Source organism: Grampus griseus (assembly GCF_964374135.1).
Source record: "Grampus griseus genome assembly, chromosome: 7".
In the NCBI taxonomy this organism is placed as follows: Eukaryota; Metazoa; Chordata; class Mammalia; order Artiodactyla; family Delphinidae; genus Grampus; species Grampus griseus.
Genome location: NC_139001.1, coordinates 12,811,216 through 12,835,673, shown reverse-complemented (window position 1 = coordinate 12,835,673; position 24,458 = coordinate 12,811,216). Strand labels below are relative to the sequence as shown.

The window sequence follows — 24,458 nt, the reverse complement described above, 5'->3', positions numbered from 1 at the left end:
TATGGGGGCTGTAGAGAGCTGTGGGCATAAATATTTAATGTGGTAAATTATAGGGAGACATTTGCATTTTATGCGCTATTTTGAAGTAAAAAGGATTGTCGAACAATAAGGACACTTTCCCTAATTATGTTCCATTTTTAATATGCAGAGAATTGACTCTGGGTTCAGGGCAGTTATTTAATGAAATCTCAATGTAACCTTGTCTGATATTTTTCTCTCTAAATCTTGACATCAGATTAAGACCAGACAATGAGGTTGGTTAATAAAAAATGATTATCTTGTCATTGAACAGATGATAGATTTTGAATTCCCAAAAAAAAAATGATCTTCATCTGTCGATAGTCACAGGTTCATCTGCATTGGATGCAAACGCTAAAAATTGTTTATAAAAAGATATGCAACTAAATATTTTATATTTCTGCACCTTTGTATCTATGTCTGTAGGATACAGTGAAAAGGATGTTTAAGAAGTTGATGCCATCAGGATGTTAAGGTAGTGATATCAGGAGTTCTGGGGATTTCATATGTCCAGAGATAAGATGGTGCTGATAATAAAACACTGGCCTGGGATAACTCCTTACACTTTGTCCTCCTAGTTCTTGCACACTTCTCCTGGGAGAATCTTCCTTTAATACTGATGACATCACCATACTCTACTCCTCAAAAATAAGTACAAACTCTGAAGCCCGTCCCTCAAAACCCTCCTTAATTTGTTTCTCCCTTTCTATGTAAATTCAGGTCCCATTCTTTCCTAATATAAAGCCTTTTTTCTAGACAGTCTGAATATATTATAGAACCTGAAGCATCGTTCCTCTCTACCCTTTGTTTGAAAGTATTTGCTTGTGCTGTTTTGTCAGGCTGGGAATTTGTTGTTAGGATCAGTCTGGGGGAAGACACACTCAAGGAAAGAGCCTGGAAACCAGCTTGGGACTATTAACACAGGAAGATCTGGGGTTCAGGGTATATGAGGAAAGGTCTAGAAGGAGAGGATGCAGGTTCTGGATGGACACAGGCTCTTGGCCTCCTAGACTTCTTGCCCCATGGTGAGGGTGCATCAGGAGGAGAATCAGAATGAGAATCTCCAAAGTTCAGTGCCCAGGACAGGAGCCCTGGTTGCCTCGGGCTAAGGGTGACACTGTCTTTATTTAAATTTGCTCCAAATAAAAGATATGAAACTCAATCATATAAAATGTAAATCACAGCATAGTATTTGATATTTGGAAATGTCCTTAAAAGTGATCTTATATTGTATGATACTCACATTTTAAAAATAAAGAAATAGGATTTCAGAAGGAAAATGTGGCACACTGGAGTCAGGCACATTGGGAGTCACATCTTGGCTTTATTGTTCACCAGCATGTACTGGTTTCTTCATCAGTAAAATGAGAATTTTGTAATCACAGAGCAGTTAGTCGACAAACATCTGTTTTCCTCCACTCCTTTCTTCATATTGCTCCTTACCTTAATTAAAATCTAGAGAGTAGCAGAACTAGATTAAGGTTTCATGTACAGTCGTATGTTAGTCTGCTAGGGCTACCAAAGCAAACTACTGCAGACTGAGTGCCTTACACAATAAAAAATTATTTCTCACAGTTCTAGAGGCTGGAATTCAAAGATCAAGGTATCAAGAGGTTTGGTTTCTCCTGAGGCCTCTCTCCTGGGCTTGCAGATGGCTGCCTTCTGACTGTGTCCTCTCATGGCTTTTTCCTTGTGGGTGTCCATCCTTGGTGTCTCTTCCTCTTCTTATGAATAGGATACCAGTCATATTGGATTAGGATCCCACCCTTATGACTCATTAACCTTAATTACCTATTTAAAGGCTGTATCTCCAAAGGCAGTCACATTCAATATTAAAGCTTCAACAAATGAATTGGGGTCAGGGGGATGGCACAGTCCAGGTCCATAACAGTGAGAAGGAAAAAGTAAATAACTGGAAATTTCGACTGCATACCAGGGTTTTATTTTTTCCTCCAAAACTATGTTATAGAATGAGGTTGAGTCTGAATTCCAACCTCATCTCTACTAGCAGCAGGCTGTCAGGGGGCCACCCATTCATTTTCCAGAGTACATTCTGTGTAGCTATAGAAGCCATGAGATTTTTCTTGGAGTAGGGAGAAACAAACAAGCAAACAAACAAATGCCCTAGAGAATAAGTTCAAGAAACTGCAGTTTATATCAACCTCCTAGACAGGCACAATGTACAAAAATTTGTTAAAGACTTGAAGAAATCTTAAGAGAACAAGGCTGTTTAACTTTGTGTAGCCCAGCATTTTCCCAACTTATTCAACTGTGAAAGCATTTTGTGAATAATACGTATAGTCCATTAAGAGTTGTAGGTGTTAATGCCATGCAGAATTTGCCTTTCACCTATATGAACACATTAATTGATAGACTTTGAGGTTTCAGCAAGCTGGTTGGGCTTGAGATGCAGAAAAAGAGGGAGCTGGACTAGAAGCAAGTTTTTAGAATATATTGTGGATGGAAATGCAATACAGGCTGGGGGAACATTATATCACTGCATTAGGAAAAGTCTGGAAAGAACCAGTCAAAACCCTCATTTTCACGCATTTCCCTCTAAAGATTTTTTATCAAGGACAAGTAAGTATTGGGTTGGCTAAAACGTTCATTCGGTTAGTGAACACATTGTTCAATAAAGTTCTTCGTGAAAATGAAAATGTGTCTTTTTTTTTGCGGTACGCGGGCCTCTCACTGTTGTGGCCTCTCCCGTTGCGGAGCACAGGCTCTGGATGTGCAGGCTCAGCGACCATGGCTCATGGGCCCAGCCGCTCCGCGGCACGTGGGATCTTCATGGACCGGAGCATGAACTCGTGTCCCCTGCATCGGCAGACGGACTCCCAACCACTGCGCCACCAGGGAAGCCCGAAAATGTGTCTTTTATTTTTACTTAAAACTGAACGAACCTTTTGGCCAACCCAATACTTACAAGACTAGACATCAGTCCCTTCTCTACGCTGCTGCGGCTAGAGTGATCTTTTAAAAGTCTTAATATATTTTTTTGGTCTATCGCTGTAAAAAAACATTCAGTTGCTTTCCCTTGCTCTCAGAATTTGCAATGAAGCCCTTGCCCCAAGGAGACCTTGTTTATCTGACCCAGCTCTATCTCTCCACCTCACTTAGTACCTCCCTCCTCTTCCTCTCTCTGCTGTAGTTGGGCAGACCCTCTTTCTCTCTTCCAACTTGTGTGTGCATTGAACAGTTAGTTTTCCCGGGCTGCAAAACTCATGGAGCCCATCCTCAGCCTCCCCTTTGTCACTTGTTGAATCACTATTCAATCAAGATTTCTTGACTGCTCTACTAGGAAAATGAGCTGTTAGACACTTTCACTATACTCCACCATCTCTCCTTGTTTTTATTAGAGCTCAAATACTGACTGTATTAGTTCATGTAATTGTTTTCTCTCTTTCTTAGAGTAGGAGCCCCATGTGAGTAGATGTCATGGTGTTTTAGTTCGCTGTCCTATTCTCTCACTGTCAGCAGTGCCTGGCTTGCAAGATGTTTACACAGATGGAGCGAGGCATGTACATTTTATCATTAATTGAATACAATAAAGAAAAAATATATAGTTTTCTTCACTGGCCATTTATTTTTTCAAAGCAATCCAAAAAAATATTTTTGAGTGAACTTCTCAAACCAGTCTTAGAAAATGCACTTTCTTGGTTTTTCTGACTTGTTTCAGTGTTATTGATAAATATCTCTTGATACCTATGGTTTGGATTACACAGTATGCTGCAGGAGTATTAATCCAATCTACTTCCCATCTGAAAACTACTGTGAACTTCTTTATAATTTGTATGTTGATGTGTCGCAGAAGCTGAGTTGTTTGTAATTTACACGATTTAGATTGACAGTTGATTTCTCCCAAATCCCATCATATGAATTTCCTGTTTCTACAATCTTCGCATTTCTAAAAAGAAAGTTATTGATTCTTTTTAAATAAGGTCAATAATCCTCCTTATAGGAATCCAAACAAAAGGAAACCAAGCAAAACAAAGCCTCACTGCTGTGGCTGTTTGTTCAGAGAGACCCAGGTTCAAATCCTGACTCCTCCAATTGTCCACCGCCAACTGGCCTTGGGGAGCTTATTAAGCAAGAGGACCGAGCCTCATTTTTCCTTAGCAGTAAAGGAAATCATCACACCTGCCTGGGAAAGATTGATAATATTATTTGTAAAGAGTCTAGTGCAGCCTCTGACCTAATCTAGCCACCGATTACATAGAAGCTTAATTCAAAATGTTGTTGCTGGTGTTATAAGACATTGTTTGTAACTGGCATTCCCGCCTTTCCAGTAGTGACTAGGAAACATTCACTTTCCTTTTTACTGACAAGGGAAAACATTGAGGGTATTATCTGTATTTTTTCTACCAGGACCCTTATTTTCTTCTAATCAAGTGTTAAGAAAAAAAATTGGATTCTGGGTTTGCTGATGATCCTAAACAAATCATTGGTGCTTTTAAAGAGCTCACTTTCTCTTATTTATTTTATAGTTTACTGTGTTTTGTTTGGAAGAGGAATTATTAAACTACAAAAATCACCTTGAAGAATGTAAAACACTGAAGTATAAAGTGGAAATAAATATTTTAGAACAGATATAATCATATTATTGAAACCTCATGAACTATTTTGCTTTTAGTAGGAACTTTAGTATCATAGATGTATAAAATTTTAGACTTAGAAGGATACTTAGAAATAATTTATTTCAAATCTATAATTGTATCTGAGAAAACCAAGGCCCAAGAGAATTGTTTTATTGAACTGACCTGAGAATGGCTTCCAGATCATCTCAACCCCATTCCACAATGGTTTACTGCTTTGATAGTTCTGAGAAAAATATTTTAATTTATTTAGAATTTTTTTCTAAATGTATCTATTTATATCTAAATTATTTTTATGTTGAAGAAATGGTCAGTATTTTCTTTGTGAATATTTAAAAAATAATCTTTTAAAAAAATTATTTCTTAGAGATTTTGTTCTTTGCTACTCTTTTGGATGAAAAACTATTTGGAAAAAAATTGGATGACATCTTCATTCAAATTAATATCAATAAAATCTATAAGCTATTTGAATGATGATTTCAGACGCTCATCCACTTGTACATTCAGCACATACTTACTGAAGCCATAGTGTATAAAATATCTATTGCATACTCAATAAAGATGTATTTATCAGTTTTGTAAAGTGTTTTTATTATAACTAGAGCTAAGAGAGAAGCATTGCTTGCTGAATTCCTTTACCATATTTGGCAATCTAACTTACCTTTCTGCCCTTCTTTTTTCTGTCAGTATGCCAATACAAATGTCCTCATTAGAAACTCAAGGATTTTATATTTATTTATTATTATTATTTTTTTTTGGCCACACCATGTGAGACTTGCAGGATCTTATTTCCCCAACCAGGGATTGAACCCGGGCACCAGCAATGAAAGCGCTGAGTCCTAACCACAGGGCCATGAGGGAATTACCAAGGATTTTATATTTAGAATATATTTTACAGGAGAGAAAATGAGAAATTCTATCTATTGAAATCTGTAGTAGAGTAGTCCAACTGCTATAGCAAACAACTCCACAACCTCAGTGGCTTAATAGAATACAACTTATATCTTGTTCATGTCACAGACCACCACAGACCACCACATATGTCACAGACATGTGAATTAATGGGCTCAGTGGAAAATAGACTATTCTCCCCTTCGTTATTGGGGATTTTCCATCTGATGGCTTTTCCAGCATCTAGGACCTCAGAAAATCCCAACCAGCTGGAGGGGGATGCAAGAGGATGAGGTTTTGTGGGAAGTTTCAGGACCAAACTTGGAGGTGGCGTACATCACTTCTACTCACATGCTAATGACCAGAAATCAGTTGTATGGCTCTTCCTGACTGCAAGGAATACTGGGAAGTATGATTTTTCTAGGTGCTCAGAGAGAACAAACAGTTCGGTCAGCATCTAACTAGTCTTTGCCCACAGGTCCTCTTGGCTTCTGCCTTAGGAGAACAAACAAAAATATAGATTGTGTTCTTTGAGAAAAATGTCTCTCATCACCCTGCAATACTAGAATTTCTTAAAGAAAGTGTTACTAAAATATGTCAACATTTGAGCTATGCCTGATGACTTCAGTGAAGGTTTTTTAGGTAGAGAAAATCTCTTGAAAAAAGCGAGTAGTTAAATCATGTGGACATTTGGTTGAGAGTTTTTGAAGACCAAACATGGCCTTTAAAATTCTATTTATTTTTCTGCCCTATGAATAAGCGTCATCCTTTGCAACCATGAAAAAATAACTTTTGAATATGAGTCAGTATGTGAGTTCCTGTGTCTTAGGGTGAGAGTTACCTGCTGGGTGGTGGTCAGGAAACCTTGATCAGGTTTTTACGAATTGTCATTTGTGTGACCTTGAGCAAGTTGTGTAACAGCTCTGAGCTCTTTTTAAATGTGTCAGATGATTAGGATTCTTTGCAAAGTCTATCCTACTTCCATGTGCCGCATCTGTTTTATTATTTTATTAAATAATGTACCTCATTTATTTTATTAAAACCAAGGTTTTACTTTATTTGCCTTCTTAACACAAACCTGGATTTTCTTTCTGGTTTTCTTTAAAACCATGGAATCTCTAGATACCTGAGCTATTGCTCTTTATATATATTTGAAGAGAAGGCATCCCTTAGATGTTGGAATTGACATAACTGACCCCAAATGACAAAGTTCACATGAGAGAAGCAATCATAAAAAATTTAAAAATTGCCCCTGCTCCCTGGTGCCCTTTCATTGTGCAGACAGGGGAGCCTTTGCCCTCTTTTCTCTGGGGACTCGGGAGGTGGAATAATGGAAGTGCAAAGGGAGGACCCCAGCGCCCACCTAGACTCATAGGTAAACCATGTCAGGCTGTCTGGTTCTGATCAGCTCTAGACACCGCAGTTCTTTTTTTTTTTTTTTTTTTTTTCTGTACACAGGCCTCTCACTGTTGTGGCCTCTCCCGTTGCAGAGCACAGGCTCTGGATGCGCAGGCTCAGCGGCCATGGCTCACGGGCCCAGCCGCTCCACGGCATGTGGGATCCTCCCGCACCGGGGCACGAACCCATGTCCCCTGCATTGGCAGGCGGACTCTCAACCACTGTGCCACCAGGGAAGCCTGACCCCGCAGTTTTAAAAGACACCATCACATGCAATTATTGTCCAGGCCAGGGTGACCAGGAGAGCGAGAGTTCTAGATTTGTATTCTGAAGATGACATGACCAAGGGGAGACAGACTCCCTCACTCTGGATTCTAAAGGGTGTTTACTTAAACACAGAATTAGACTAGTTCTCTGAGTAGTTTCAGAAACAGGACGACCAACAACCAACAAATAGTGGTGCTTGGAGGGAGGCCAACTTGAGCACTGTATAAAAGCTTTCCAGCAATTAAATATGTTCTCAGTTGTGTCCAGCTTTCCCATGAGATGGGAACTCCCCCTTCCTGGGGCTACCCTCCCAAAGGCAGGCAGACCTCAGCAATTACATACACTCACACCTTGCTTTTGATGAGCTGTTGTGACTGGGATTTCCGAGGTCTCTTTCAGCTCTAATACCCATCTGATAATGCAGTTTAGTGCAGTGCCTCCTTTAGAGTTTAAATTCGTTGTCTTTTCTGCCTAATTAATCTGCCTTGATCACCTTTCATTATTTCCATGGTTCAGCAGTTGGAATAGAATAGAGAGACTTTGATCTTGATGATTATACCGATATGAGGGGACAATTCTGAAGCATTCTTTACATCCGTAGGAAACTCGAATTCTCATCAGCAACATGAGCTTTGGTCCCCATATTGCCAGGCACAATTAAGTCCATATTTTGTAACCAAGGGACCCCTATGTGAAAGTGTGAAATTTTTAGTACAACAGCAGTCACAAACCACAAATATAAAAGCCTCTTGTCTAAGTCATCCGAATCATGTAGATGTTCAGAGAAGCAATTAAATGACAAGGTAAATTAATCCTGTTAAATATTGCAAAAAAAAAAGAAGAAAGGAGAATGCAGTCTTATGTCCCCCAAGAAAGCAGTGTTACTCCTCATATTTCCAAATAATACTAAGTTTCCCAGGTAGATCACTTGTTTTCTGGTCTATCATTCGCAAGTCAATTAGAAACATATATGGGTTAACAAAAAAATAATTTTGGCTACAGTAATTAGCTGATGTTTGTCAGTGAGGGTTATTGGTTCATGCCATGGCCCATGTGCCGGGTGAGATTGGAAAGGTTGGAGGGAAGGCTGTGAGTCATGGCCTAAGATAAGGTTACATCCAGGGGTAAAAGCTAATAAGCTCACTGTCCTGAGTGAAGCAGGGATGACACATTCATTCAGTTGATTTTCACTGATATCAGGTATTAAGTACCAACATGAAAGATGAAGTCTTTAGGCTTAAGAAGCTTATGGTCTGGTGGGGAGACCAGACATATCAATAAATAATTGCATGATCTTTCCAGCCAAAAAAAAAAAGAAACATCTTTGGAGAGAGGATAAAACAGTTTTAATCGGTTGTAGTTCCCCAGACAGCCATATGTAACGGTCCATCACTGCAAATTGTTTTCTTTGTCTCTAGAACTTGAGAGGGATTTTTAGGTCGTGAAGATTTATAAGTGTCCTCAGTACTGTTTCATCGTTGAGAGAGTGAATCAAAGACTCTGGGGGAAGTCAATGTCTGGTGGGCAGCAGATCTGATGCTGAAAGCCATGACACCCGCCTGGGGAGCCAAGTGATTGTAGGTGACCCAGGGCAGGAACGGAGAGAGAGGAATGAGTTAGAAGCTGGGGAGACAAATCCAGACTCACAGACAGCATAAGCAGCAGGAAATGGGAAAACTTTGAGAAAGGAGTTCACAGCATGCAGTGTGTGGATTGGCATCCTGTAGAGAATATGTTGGTCATAAACAGATGACTCCTGGTCTCTTATCCTTACTTATCCATCTTCAACTTAAGCACCGTAAAAAGTTTAAGACAGTGATACGTAAAATGCACAATATGAAAGACAAGTGCAATACAATAATATATGCTTTTTTCATAGTAAGATCAGATTTCAATGTGAGAATACGATTTTAGATCAATAGTCAACACTCCATGGTAGAGGGTGAGCAACTTCTTCGTAGTTTGCCCAGTTCTACATACTGGGGCTTAACTGTGAACACTGAAAGGACTCAGTTTCCACGTAAAAATGTACCATGGTCGCTTCCATGTCCTGGCTATTGTAAGTAGTGCTGATTCACTTTGTTACACAGCAGAAACTAACACAACATTGAGATATATGGATATGGATAAACACATCCTTATTCCTCTGAACAGATTTCTCTGAGCATTCAATATGTCTTATTGTATGAATTTCTTAGTCTAATTGTCCACTTTCCATTGGTCTCTTTCAACAGCTATTTTAAAGTTTTTCGTATTTATTTTAATTAGAAAATGCATTTTGTAGGAAGCTCTTCTTGACTATCACGGGATACCTGGTTGATTCCCCAATAAAATGCTCAATAATACATTTATGATTTTCTTACAGATTTTTCAGGTCTGCCTTCTATTTAGGATGTGAAGGTACACCGGCACAAGTCTGAGTAGCATGATTTGTGCAAACCTTTTGTTCAGGTTTCTCTAAATATACCTGCCAAAACTCACTGAAGGCTAACCTCTGGGACTTGAAAACAAAGAAAGAAGAAAAAAAAAAAAAACTCCTTTTTGTTCCCAAAGCTGTACTGGACTTTTATTTAGTTGAGATTTGAGACCTAAATGACACTTCCCTGGTGTGTGTATGTGAGTAATTTGAATGAGAACAAAGAAACTGAGGTTGGTGGGTAGACTTTGACATCCTCAGCCTTTCATATTTAAAATAGTGTCCGAACCTGCAGGAACAGTATTGGACCCAGTGTTAAATGAGAGCATTTTTTTTAGTTTGGTTAATTTCAATACCAGTGGTAGAAGACTCTGTGTGTTTGTGTGTGTGTGTATGTGTGTGTGTGTGTGTATATGTGTGTGTATGTGTGTGTGTGTGTGTGTGTGTGTGAGAGAGAGAGAGAGAGAGAGAGAGAGATAAGAAAAAAATTGTAACTGCTTAATGATGGCAGTGGGAATAAAACATAGAGGTCGATAATAAGGCAAACATCCCAATGGTTAGTTTAAAATCTGGAAGAGAACGTGAGGTGAAACAGATGGGTCATTAGGTTCTGATGCTGTGACATTTGGAAGCCAGAGCTACATTTTCTTTGAAACTGTGAATAAACAGCTTGGATATAGTCTAGGATGTTCTTTTCTGATACTGGTTTTATTCCATTTGACTCAGGGCACAGAAAAGTAAGTGTTGGTTAAATTGTCTTGCTATGGTTATTTGCTGGAATGTATTAGTTTAAAATATTTTTACTTATATTTGATTTCAGTATAACTGGGACTTAAGCTTGGGATCTTTCTAAGATTGTTCTTATGGAACTACCCTCCTGGTTTAAGTTCTGTCTCATAGAATGATATTTTTGACATGTGTTTACACAACTGCATAGCACCTGGGAGCTGGAAGGAACCATAGCAATGTGGAAATAAACGAAGAGCAAACAAATGAGAACACGCAGGGCTATTTCATCAGGCCTTGCTGAAGCAAGGCAGTCAGCCACCACATTTGGCAGAGACTCAAGGCAGGGAGAAGAGTGGGAAAGCTTTATAGTGGGAAAAAGGGAAGGCTTCAGTTACACCCCCAGTGAAGGCTGTTGGCATAGGGAAGCTATAGGCAGCCTAACTAGAAGAAGGACATCCTATGTCGTTGGTTAGGGGAACATATTTGACTTTCTCTGGTTGATCCTATGCTAAAAGCAGGGCCAAAAACTGGGGAAGCTGTCAGTTTTTAATCAAATCCTGGCTGCTTTGGGCCAATTGTTATACAGGTTATTATTTGCTAGAGATAGTGGTCTGAATTTCTACAAGTCTGAATTATAGATTGTAGGTTGGCTTTCTGGGCTGGTTATTGTAGATAATCAGCTAGAATTCTATTTTTCTATGTGGTCTGGCAGTTTTCTATCTGTATCTTCAGTCTCTCAGTGATTATCCAAAACAAATGTAGAAAGAATAAATAAATTCATAAATGACAAATTACTACAATTTTTTAAATGAATGCTACTTTTTGCATGTGTGGCCCTGTTTTGTTTTTAAAATATTTTAAAATGTAGGATATTATTAGATCCTTCAAATTAAATGGGGAAAGTTAGGCAGGGCTGGTATTATCTCCATTTTGTAGTTAAGCAAAATGAAGCTCCAAGTGGAGAAACCAAGGGCTCAACGTCATGGGCCACCAGCCATATGGCCACAATGGCCAAGGCTCCCAGCTGGGCCTCTCAGATCCCTCACCCAGCTGCTTACTATATTATAACCTATTCTGTCTCTGCCCCACAGATTCGGATAATAGGGAACCAAAGTGTGACATCTGTCTTATCACACTGCTTGAAGATGATGAGTGTTTGAACTTACATGCAAAGAAAACAAAATACAGATTCTCTGAACCATTTCTGTAATTTTTCACTATGGTCTTTCTCAAAGATCTTTATTTGAATTAAACTTTCAACCTGGTGAATTTTACAACTTGTGATTTTTAGGTAACCAGATTTTTGAAAATACTATTAGCTCTGTGCCACTTCAGTACATTTGTAACACTGGCTTGATCCTCTTGTTCCATTAAGAATGTTGTATTTTCTACACACATCAGAGAGGTGCCGGAGGAGTTGGGAAAAGTACTCGATAAATGAATTGGTTAAATACCTACTGAGCAATATGCTAAGAGCTAGAGGCACCAAGTGGAGAAAAAAGCAAAAATCAAAACTCAGGGCTTCCCTGGTGGCACAGTGGTTGGGAGTCTGCCTGCCGATGCAGGGAACACGGGTTCGTGCCCCGGTCCGGGAAGATCCCACATGCCGCGGAGCGGCTGGGCCCGTGAGCCATGGCCACTGAGCCTACGCGTCCGGAGCCTGTTCTGCAATGGGAGAGGCCACAACAGTGAGAGGCCCGAGTACTGAAAAAAAAAAAAAAAAAAAATACTCAGTCCTTGCCTTTAAAGAACTCTGGGTCTTTTAAGAAGAACAGGTACACAGAAAAATGATACAAGACAGTGTCAGTGCAGAGATGACTTTATCCCAACATGGGCTGGATATATGGGATGGGGAGGCCTCAAGGATACTTAAATAAAGTAACCTGGACTGAGGAAAGAGTTCCCCAATTAAAGGACAGGATGTAAGGGTATTCAAAGCAGGTGAGATAGGAGATGGTAGCTATAGAAACCAGTGTTGTTTTTCTTGGAAGTTTTTGTTGGAAGTGGAGTGGAGAAGAGGAAGCTACAGCCAATTTATTGATATTTCTTGAATACAACGTTCAGGTAGGAAGTAAAAAAGTTAGAGAGGCAGGAAAGAGTGAGATGGTGGAGAGTCTTGTGGGTTGTAAAGGGCTTAGACATACTTCTGTGGGTAACAGTGGGCTTCTGGAAGGATTTTAGTCAGGGTTTACATTAAGAACAGATTTGTATTTTTTTGTTTTTGTCTCTAAACACTTATCTATGTGCATTACAGAATGGCTATCACATCAGTTCTCTGAAATAACATCGTTCTGAATGTAGCAAGTGGATATCACTTCTAAACCATGTTTATTTACTACATGTGCTTTTTTTTTAATTAGGAAGTGATTTTATTAAAAAAAATTTTCCCATTGGCTATTTTTTTTAAATTGAAGTATAGTTGATTTACAATGTTGTGATAGTTTTAGGTGTATAGCAAAGTGATATATATATATATATATTCTTTTTCAGCTTCTTTTCCCTTATAGGTTATTACAAAATATTAAGTAAAGTTCCCTGTGCTATACAGTAGGTCCTTGTTGGTGATCTATTTTATATATTAGTAGTGTGTTTCTGTTAATCCCAAACTACATATGCTTTTAAACACTTCTGTACATGCCTTACAGAATGGCTATCGCATCTAGTCCCTGAAAAAAACACTTGATCAGATTTTCATTTTAAACAGATCACTTTGGCAGTCAACGGAGCTTGTATTTTGGGGAGTCAAGGACAGAGTCAAGGAGGCAGGTTGCAATAATTCAAGGGTGATGATTAGAGCTTGAGCCAGAACAGTTGAGGTAAACATGATACAAAGTGCAACAGAAGGGAAAACAAGATATTTAGAAATAAAATCTGTAGAATTTGCAGACTGATGGATTTGGAGAGTAGCGGTTAAAGAAAGAGACAGATACGTTTCTAGCTTGGATGTTTAGCAGCACAGAAGGAACCATTAGTTTAGTAAGAAATGGTGTCAGTACAGTACGTGAATGTTAAATTTGTGTTATCTAAGGGGCATCCGGATGGACTCATCCAGTAGGCAGTTGGATAAATGAGTCTGCAGCTCAGGAGAATGTTCCAGACTTCTGACAAACTATTTAGAAATCACTAGCCATCAGACAATTGCTAGTTGAATCCTGGAGGATGAAATCACAGAAAGAATATATGTAGAGTGAGAACAGTGGCTAAGCTAGAACCCTGGGGACAACCAACATATGAGGGACTCTCCGAGGAAGAACAGGTATGAATGACACAGCAGTGGTGTTAGCGAGCACACCACAGGAAGATGGCCCATCAGTGAAGCCAAGAAAATTGAAGATATCAATAAGACAGTAATCAAAGAGTAATCAAATGGCTTAAAAATGTCTTCTTAATTTGCCAACTAAAAAGCACTAGGTGATTTAAGCAAAAGCACGTTTAGTAGAGTGGCTGGGCTAAATTCATGTCACAGTGGGTAGCAGAATGAAGAGAAGATGAGAAAGTAAAGAGAGGGAGTGTAAAGTGCTCCTTATGAAGTTTCCTTGAAGATTAGCAGAAGGGAAGAGTTACTAAAGAATGCTGAATATTCATTGAGGTTCTCTACTTCCGAAGAGATAATTATTTTCTGCTGATAATAACCTGCACAGCTCAGAAAAACGACCCATGTGATCTGTCCCTGTTTTATTTAAATGTAGTCTTCAACACAAGTCTAAATTTCCAAAAATATATTTAAAATATTTTAGAAAATCATTCTTTAATATTTAAGGAATCTGGGAAGGATTTGACTCTTGTTTAACAGAATGTAATTCTGGTTAATACACAGAATCAGCAGAGGAGCTGAAAGTTCGGAGCCACAGCACGGAACCAATACCAAAGTTGGACAACAAAGAGAGAGGACATCATGGGGCATCTTCCTCCAGAGAGCCTATCAAAGCTCAGGAATGGGATGGAACACCTGGGCCACCTGTGGTCACCAGTAGACTGGGAAGATGCTCTGTGAGCCCCACCTTGCTAGCAGGAAACCACAGCTCAGGTAAGAAAGATAATGTTCTCCTGGACGGTAAGTCCTCGGGTGTCTAGAAACTGCTTTTATGAAATTATCACTTAGAAAACCATAACCACAGATATCTCTGTCTCTACTCATAGAGACAGCGTAAATAGCCCTGCACACAAAAGGAGGTGACAGCATGTGGCACACTACAGGGAACATTCTTCACATGGATGATAGAGAAGTGAATGGTGCTTTTCGGAGCTGTGCAACGCAGCAGCCCTTACAACTCCAACTGTCTTGCACTAAATTGCTTAAAAAAAAGAATCCTCGGGGCTCATCTAAAGCAGTTTACATTTATAAAGTTGAAGTAACTTAGAGTTTATGCCTCCTTTGCTTCAAAAAAATTCTAGACAACTGGGAAAAAATGAATAGGAAGTAAAATTGAGGATAAAAATGTAGCAAAGACGATATGAAGGCAGTAGAGAGAGTAAATATTATGAGACGTTTGATGTATCAGTAATAAGCTGAAGACAGTAACTGGTCATTGGGCAAGGTACTAAGTTTCCCTGTAGGTCAAAAGAGCTGGAAAATTATAATCTAACACACCTTTAAATTCACAAGTTGAAATTAAAATCTGTGATGCAATTTTGCATTGTTAATAGATAAATATTATTAAACATCAATTTTTAAAAGGCAGAATATGTGTGCTTTGAACTGATTGATCTATATGGTGGACTCAGAGAGCTGTCAATTGAAATAAACAGCAAATAATCAAGCAACTGCCTGTAGTTTTCAGATTTCTATTCCTTAAGAGTGTTAGAGCTCTGAAGAAAAGACCAATTCTTTAATGTTTTTTCAACTCTGATATTCATCTTGGAAAGCAATTAGCATGAGTTTAGCCTGTGGTCTCTCTGACAGTCACGCACAAGTTAAAACTGGAACAGGGGGGCTTCCCTGGTGGCGCAGTGGTTAAGAATCTGCCTGCCAATGCAGGGGATGTGGGTTCGAGCTCTGGTCCGGGAGGAACCCACATGCCGCACAGCAGCTAAGCCCGTGCGCCACAGCTACTGAGCCTGCACTCTAGAGCCCGCGAGCCACAACTACTGAAGCCCACGTGCCTAGAACCCATGCTCCGCAACAAGAGAAGCCACCGCAATGAGAAGCCCGTGCGCCGCAGCTAGAGAGAAAGCCTGCGTGCAGCAATGAAGACCCAACACAGCCAAAAAAACGAAAACAAAAAAAAACTGGAACGGGATGAAGATCTCTATATTGGGGAAGGGATGTTTCTAGAACAATACCCAGGCAGAGGTAGAGCAACAGCTTCCTCAGACTGAAAATGTAACTGAAAGCTTTGGTGATGGAGCCATATCATGTATCACATGGGTAATCAACAGCGTGAGTTCAACTCGCAGAGAAGGAACATTATGTGAATTTATCAGAACTCTAAAAATATATTTTTGGTAGTAAAGTATAAATATCTATAGGTATATGAGAAGAAGATATCTGTGCATTTTGTCAGAAAGAAAAAAAACCCATAGGGAACAAATAGCATTTTGTAGAAATGAAAAAAGCCACTCCCAAAGAAGGTTGACATCACTATTCAGTTGGGAACTGTGATTAGTTTTAGGTTTATTAGTAGTATATTTTTAATGATTATCTAAGTTTGTACCAGTTCTATCCAAGAAAACCATGAATAGTATCTGCTCCTATTGTGACCACGGGTATTTTATAAAATCCAGAAGCATTAGCTGAGCGTTTATTACGTAAAATAGCCACTGTTCTAGGATCTGTGAATACAGCCATGAGTAAGACGTCCTCATATTTGGGGACTCAAAGGCAAGTGCAAGACAGATGAATGGATCATTGCAACAGAATGTGTTATATAGAAATAATATGCAACACAGAGGAGAAATTAATTTTTCTTGGGAGGGTGTGATTTCAGGAAAAACAATCAGAGGCTTTTGGTGGATTGATAATCATTGCTTGAGGAGGTAACATTTTGAGCTAGAGCTTGAACCATCAAGAGCTGCTCACCTGGAGGACACAGAAGAAATAAGTCAGCCTTCTAAAAGAAAATCTAAAACACTACAGGATGGAACCTTTGCTGTGAAGGGTTGGGGAAGGTTGGAGAAACTGCAAAGTAGGGTGGGACCAGATAGCAAGAATCCTGAAGGGTCTTGTGCATTAAACAGAAATGCTTTCAGTCACAGAGTACCAATTAACAGTGGCTAAAGTAATACCGGCTTCTGTTAACGCTCCATAGTGCTGGGTCTGGCGGTGGGCAGTTGCAGGAGTCTTGTAACTGTTCAGTGATATCATTGAGGACCAAGGAACTTTCTATCCTTCTAACTCTTCTCTTCTGCTACCCTTGATGGTTATATTTATGATCACAAGCTGAGGAGACATTTCTGGGCATCATGCTCCTTCAGATGCTCTCTTTGATCTACTTAGCCAGATCTGGGAAACATCATGGGCTTATAGAGGGCCTTTCTTTCCCTTAAATCAAGGGAACTCTGCCTTATACCTGGAAATGAAATCAACAGCCTATTTGCAGGGATGGGGATGGAGTGTTGCATAAGCAATGGACAGTTATCTGCCCCATCATGGTTAGGTTTTGAACATTATGTGGTGGACTTTTGTAGTCATTTGAATATTTTTAAGATAGATATAATATAATTCAATTTTCATCATGAAAGATCCAATAGTAACTCCAAGGCTTCAAGCATGGGTGACTGGGAGACCCTTTACTCAGACAGGGATAGTCAGCATTGTTAATGAGTCCAAGCTTTGACTGCTCACTGCACGACAGGCCAATAAATTGAGAGACGAGGTGTTGGGGCAAGGAATAGTGACTTTATTTGTAAAACCAGCAGACCCAGAAGATGGTGGACTAGTGTCCCAAAGAACCATCTTTCCTGAGTTAGAATTCCAGCTTTTTTTATACTAAAAGGGGAGGCGTTGTGGCTGGTTGTTGGAAACTTCCTGGCGCCAGAATCCTTTGTACCTGCAGCTGTACAGATAGGTCTGGTAACAATGTTCCTATAATCCTCCAACAAGACAAATGTTATTTTCTGTTCTGCAACTTTTTACCTTTGTATGAGTGGAAAAGTGTTATCAGAGCCTTGAGAATGGGCTATTTTATTCCAATTTTGAGGGTAAGAGGAGAAAAGGCAAACTATTTGTTATATTGGCAGTTTTAATTTTTCTAAAAAGAAAGAGCTTAAAATGTGCCAATTCTATACTAGAAAATGGCATAGTTCCACTAGCAAAAAAGGTATAATATTGATATTTGAATATAAAGTTCACGTACCTTTGGGGTTTTAAACAAATGGTGTACACCCTAAAGAGTAACCCTCATCAGTGAGATGGCCTTTGTCCAGGCAAATAACTATGTGAAGAGAGCATTTTGGACTTACTTTTTGGAACAAAAGAGAGTGAGTCAGTATTTACTCTTTATCTGTCTTCTCTTCACACTTCATTATTGTTTCCTTGACACGGGGCCACTGGACTATGAATCCCCTTCCTACACTACACCAGAACTGCGACCGATAACCCTCTTCCCTAAACAAGGAGGTACCCAGCTCCACACCTAATGCTCAAGATATAAGAAGGTTCCACCAGTTCCACTTTTAAATCCCCCCTCTCTGTGTCCATCAACTTTCTGCTTCTGGTTCTTTCTCTGTCTGTTTCACTAACACATACACATAGACACACACACACACACACACACACACACACACACACACACGCACGCATACAAAGGCACACCAACTGCTACCAGTCACAGACTATTTGCTTTAACAAAAGTAGTTTAGCCACTTGAAATGGTTGTTCTTAACAGCTCTTTTGAGGAATGGAGGAAATGCTGAAGTAAAGTGGGTGAGCGTGTCAGGAGATCTCAGCTCTAATTAACAGCGAGTGCCACTGGTTGCTGTGGTACTTTATTCAAGTCACCGTTGTTTAGTAAATCAGAGATTCCCCAGGGGGAGAGTCTTGAAGGTGGTGGAGGACTGGAACCCAAATGCTCATGAGAAAAAGTAGAAATTAGGGGCTTCCCTGGTGGCGCGGTGGTTGGGAGTCCGCCTGCTGATGCAGGGGACACGGGTTCGTGCCCTGGTCCGGGAAGATCCCACATGCTGCGGAGCGGCTGGGCCCGTGAGCCATGGCCGCTGAGCCTGCACGTCCGGAGCCTGTGCTCCGCAACGGGAGAGGCCACAACAGTGAGAGGCCCGCGTACCGCAAAAAAAAAAAAAAAAAAGTAGAAATTATACCGGTAATATTGTATTAACAAAAATTTAGATTTCAATTACCAAATCAATCAACAAATAGTTTGCAAGCTTTTATCCATCTCTGTGATAGTTTTTGGGGACAAACACACACACACATACATACATACACTATAGGGTTATATAAAACATAAAACACGGTCTCTGCCACTCTACGATATTACTCTGCTTCTTTATGACACAAAACTATTGAGCATAAATGAATTAGATTATAATTAAGTGTATTATTTCCACTATTATCTACTTTTTACTATACATTTAAAATCATTCAGAGAACAAAAAATGAGGGCAGGCTGGAAAAAGGATAGAGGGCTTAATGGGAGACATTGAGTCTTTAACCAGGATTGTATCAGGTCTGTTTAAAAATCATTTATTATTATTATTATTAATTGCGTAGAAATATAGAGGGAGAACTTTCCACATGGGGTGAGGAAGATGAGCAAAGGCTGAGGCAGACCTCTCCTGGCTTGGTCCTGCCAGGCCTGCCTGACGGGAAAAGCAATTTGGGAAGTAAACTCAGAGGCTTTGGCTTAGCAAGGCCTATATTGTCTATAAATGAGACCATCTTCAAATGACCTCAGTTTCTGTGTATTCAGCCTGGTGTGTTTTTGCTCTGTGAGAATGTCCACCATGAGATGCAAACTGAGATGCCTGGTGACAGGCAGGTAGCATCAGTGGGTGAATTAGGAGAGGCGCCTTCTTCAGAACGGATATGTTTTGCTTATGCATTGCATACATACCACTATTCTTTGCTCTCACAAAGGAAAGTATTTTCCCCATTTTTCTTGAAACTTGAAGTTCTTTTGGTCTAAGTTATGTATTTCCACATTTGTTAGAAGCATAAACCTGGAGAAGTATTTTGGCATTGCAGAGGAAATCTATTGCAAACTGACAAACATCAGGATGGAATGATGGAGATGCAGGTGACCTGGAAAGTACCGAAGCATCTCAAGGGGGCAGAAGCTACTCAGTACCAGTTGATGCTCGCCATGAGAGAGGCTCACCCCAAATTCCCAGATTTAATTACTGTAACATGAAATCTCTCAATTTTTCAATAGAGCTAAATTTTTTAAAAACATTGAATCAAATCATTTGCTTCCTCTGGCTGAGTAAGACATAAAGGATGTCAATTTGCATTTTCTGGTTTGTGTGACATGTACACACTACTATATTTAAAATAGATGACCACAAGGACCTACTGTGTAGCACAGGGAACTCTTCTCAATATTCTGTAATAACCTAATGGGAAAAGAATTTGAAAAAGAAGAGATGTATGTATATGTATAACCGACTCACTTTGCTGTACACATGACACTAACACAACATTGTAATTCAACTAATATACAATATAAAATAAAAACTTAAAAAATAAATTAAAAAAACAGAAAACAAAACAAAATAGAATAAAATAAAGTAAAATCAAGCGATGACCAGTTGGTGGAGGTGTGCAGTTGACCCTGAATCACAGAGAGGCTGGGTTACAGCAGAAACAGCAGGTGCCAGTAAATACCTTGTCGCCCTGTTTTTATTTTCTAGAAACTGCAGCTCCTTGAGAAGCTATGCTGAGAACAGGAGGGGCGATTAGAAAGAGACATGTGACCTGTGATGGTCAAGAAGGGAGGGAGAATTTCTTAATTCTGGAAAAGGTACAGAGGTCTGGCATTCCATGAATAGTAAGGACCAGTGGCCTAATCCTTTCTCAGCATCCTGGCAAAGTGGCCCAGTCTCTGACTGGGAGGGAGGACAGTTAGGGTGCAGTTTCCAAGGGGTTTGCAGTGAGGCTGGACTTTCTGCTTTATGGTTCTGAACTCCAGAATGTGGCATTTTATGCTTCAAGGGGATAGTTATACTTGGAAGACAGACTCCAAGCTTCGCACGCTGTTTACCAGTGTGGGATGAAGACGGAAGGTGCCGTCTTGTACGTTCTGATCTGTAGAACAGTTCTGGGCCTTTTCGTGATCCATTGAAGGAAAGCATTTTCCACCACCATTCATGGGTCAGCCCTTCGTATCCACGAGGAGTCCTGTGCACACAAGTTCAGAGAAGTGGAAAACGTATGAATTTAATTTTAGTTGAAGAAAACAGAAATACACCATTTTTTGCACACCGCATTTGTAGAATAATAGAGGAAATTTTATATTAATTGTAAGTGTGTGAATAAAGTATAATATAGTCATTGAGCACTGAGGTTTGGGCATCCAGAAGATCTGGATTTAAATCCAGACTCTGTTTTTATTAGTGATGACATCGGGCATGTCCCGTCATCACTCTGACCTTCAGCCACAAAAGATGGATGATAATAGTACCTAATTCATAGATGCTACTGCAAAGTAAAGGTGAGAATTAAATGAGATAACATATTAACACACTTAGCATGGTGTGTGGAATACAATGAATATTAAATAAATACTTGTTATTAGTATGATCCCAGATACCTTGGCACGTATCTTTGCAGGAGAGCTTAGAGACTCAATCGTCTGTGGTAATGAAGGAAAGTTTCCTATGAGTAGTGGCATTTGAGCTGGACCTTGAACTGAGCAGAATTTAAACAAAGAAGGTAGCAAGAGAAATAGAAAGGAGTCATGGGTTGTTTTGCTGGGAATGGTGAGCGCTCTGTCTCCAGCATGACATTTAGCACACCTGCACCCCAAACTATGGTTCATAAGACATTTTCTACGCTAATTCATATTCTAACCATGCCTTTTAAGACTGGAAAGGTCACAAAGATGTTAGGGTGTTAGCTAAAGACCTAAGAGTGGATCTCTGGGAAGAAGATTTAGCAGAATGGGGACCATTTAATAAAAGCAGCAGAAAACTGGGATTCAGGAAAGGGAACTGCAATTGAACTTAAGAGTCTAGTCTTTGAAAATTGATAATTACCAGTTGATTCATGAAGTTCTGAAACATATTTACCATACTTTACTTGATAACCTGGAATGACTGGCTAACTTTGCTGATAAACATCCTGGCAACCATAACTCAGAAATATTCATATCCAGGAAGACTCCCATGTGCACAAGTTGGGCAGCAAGAATGAAAAACAGGCAAGAAGCAGGCATTGGGCAGTAGGACTGGAGATTGTGGAACAGTACTTATAACAGTAATTCCTGGCAAACCGTAATAAATTGATATAGTTTTTCTTTTTCTTTAAGTAAGTCATGCTTTATGACAATGTTAATAAATTAACATTTTGGTGCTAATAGCTTGACGAAATTATGTAACACGGCTGTGCCCCAGTTTCTCTATCTTTACAGAAAAGATAAAGGAAATCTCACCATGTAGGTTATTATGAGGATTAAACTCAGAAATGTATAGGAATGTCTGGTACAAATCTGACTTGTAATAGCTCGTAGACCATGGCTTATTCTGTTCCCATTCAATTTTACTAGAAATGTCTCTGATTTTTTTTCTAGGGCTAAGACTGAATATTTCCTTTGGAAAGCTCAGCGCATTGCAAAGATAAGGTTTTCTTCAGTTACACAGAGTATAAATTGGTTATAAGGCCACTACTAGCGCAACAACCTGTGCTTCATTTATTTGTACGTTTTCCAACAAAGTTTTTTGGCCAGTGTAAAGGCCATTTTTGGATTCTCTTCAGTTTGCACTTGTGAAATTTGGAGAAAATATCAGGTGCAGGCTTTAAAACTTGCTTGCTGCATTATACGTAGCTATCAAAGAGTAATCTTAATTCTCACAGTGTTTCTTTTCTACTTGGTAGCAATGAATGGATTTAAAACCAGGTTCGCAAGGATATGGGTATCACAAGAAAATACCGATATCCACAAATGTGTACATTTCTTTAATAAACACCCAACTTGACATTCATTCATCTATTGTCATTCATTCCCTTTGTGTTCATTTAACAAAAGTTGATTCAGCATCTACTCTGTGCCATGCAGGGACTAGGTGCTGGGGGTGCAAGATAAACGTGATAGACCAGACCCCCACCACCACCCAGAGCTCCTGGTCCAGCAGGGAAGACAGAGAATAAAATAACAGAGTCTTATAAATGATATGAGGAGGAAATGCTGGGAACAATCACATGATTTATTCACTGTCTAAAAGGAAGGTAATTCAGACAGGCTTCCTGGAGTAAGTGATATTAAATTTGGTACTAGCATGATGAGTAGGAACCAGGCATGTAAGAGGGGATAGAGTGTTCTCTGCAGCTCACTCACTGAAGTGTGGATGAAAAAGATTTACTTTTAGAACCTGATTAACAGTAAACATTAATATGGCTACATAATTCCCAAACGCTCTTCTCGTTTCCCTCTTCCATTTTTTCACGTGGTCTGGCACCTTTGGGATGCTGTAGTTGCAGTAACGGTCCCAATCATTCCCCTCTCCTTGTATCCGTGCTCTTTGCAATGTGCTTTAATAGCTCCTTATCAAGAAGTAAGGTCTATTTCCTAACCCTTAAATCTGGGTTGGCCTTGAGTCTTGCATTGACGGATAGAGTGAGATGGAAGTAACTGTGTGTCGGTTCTGAGCCTCAGCCTCCAGAGGCCATGAATGCTTATGTTCACTGTTTCCAACCCTACCTCCACCACGTAAACACACTTGACTAGCGTGTTGGAGAATGAGATACATACGGAGGAAAACCAAGAGTCCTCAGCCTTCAGCCAGCCAACCCCCAAGCATGTGAGAAAACACAGCATGAAAGAGCAGAAACATGTACCTGACCCACAGCTGACCACGATGCATGAGTGAGCCCAGCCCAGTCCAGAAAAACTACCCAACTGATCCATAGACTGAAGAACAAAACTCAGCAAGTGTCTTTCTAACTCACCGAGTTTGGGCGAAGTGTGAAATCATTAACTGATTATAGCCGCCAAGGTCTATTTGAATTTTGCTGGTTTTCCATCAGATGAAAATATTTTATTATTATTTGACTGAAGCATGCTTATTGAAAACCCAAAAGTCAAAGAAAAAAGTGAAAACCCACCCTCCCGTCTTCTGCTCCACCATCCCACTTTTCAAAGCATCATTTTTAACTGTCATGGTTTTAACCGTTTGGGGTCTGTGGATTTGGGGTCTGTCATTTCTGTTATGTTCATTGTTATAATGCAACAGGGACTACAAACCAGTCTGATAGGATTCAGGCCCCAAGGTAATTCAGGCTTCGCTGTAGGATATTGACTAACTTCCTGCTTGGTTCCGTCCGCATTGCCGCAGGCAGCTGTGGGCTTCCGCATCTACGACCCTCAAGGCTGTCATTCTGTACCCTCGGCTCAGGCACCAGAACTCGGTTTTCCACATCTGCTCTTCTTCCCAGTTCTAATTGGATGCTGGGTTATTTCCTCGGCCAACACTGGCCAGATCCAGCTCTAGGTTCTGCTCACTAATTTCACACTCTAGAGTTTAACTCTCCCTTTCTGAATTCTAGTAGTAAACACATAACAGAATTCTCACATGGAGAGTCTTTGGAGAATAATGTAAGTCATATCTCCAATCATCCCACTTTGACTTCTAAGCAGAAAACTGCCACTTCTGGCTGCTAGAATTTGTGTTCACCAGAGAAATGGTTTCATTGGTGTTTCTCCTGATACTGGTGATACGGCTTTGAGAAACAACCAGAAAAGGAGAACTTGGTCTGAACCATTTTAAGAAGCCAATGTGTGTCTTTATGGGGTTTGGATGTAAACCAGCAGGGTATAAGATGCGGCAGGCTAATTACAAAATGATAGGAGGTGATTACTCCCACAGTCCAAGGCAAAAAGCTAGACCACAGAATGAGAATTTGCAAAGGAGGTGATCAAAGTGAATGTTGTTGTCCTTAACTGAACTCCCTTCTCTAGCCTAGGAAAGGGGGTAGAGGCTGAGAGGCTAGAAACCAGCTATTAGAGACTCCGAGATAGACTGTGTGTGTGTGT

General features: G+C 39.9%; 1 protein-coding gene across 1 annotated transcript in view; it reads left to right on the top strand.

Moving 5' to 3' along the window:
- The window catches only part of NYAP2 (neuronal tyrosine-phosphorylated phosphoinositide-3-kinase adaptor 2), a gene marked incomplete at both ends in the record, with an annotated part of 254,889 nt that overhangs the window by 159,950 nt on the left and 70,481 nt on the right, over positions 1-24,458 (top strand). Inside the window, one exon of the mRNA XM_082658329.1 lies at positions 14,132-14,341. Coding sequence (XP_082514455.1) covers positions 14,132-14,341 — 210 coding nt within the window. The remainder of the gene's footprint in view (positions 1-14,131; positions 14,342-24,458) is intronic.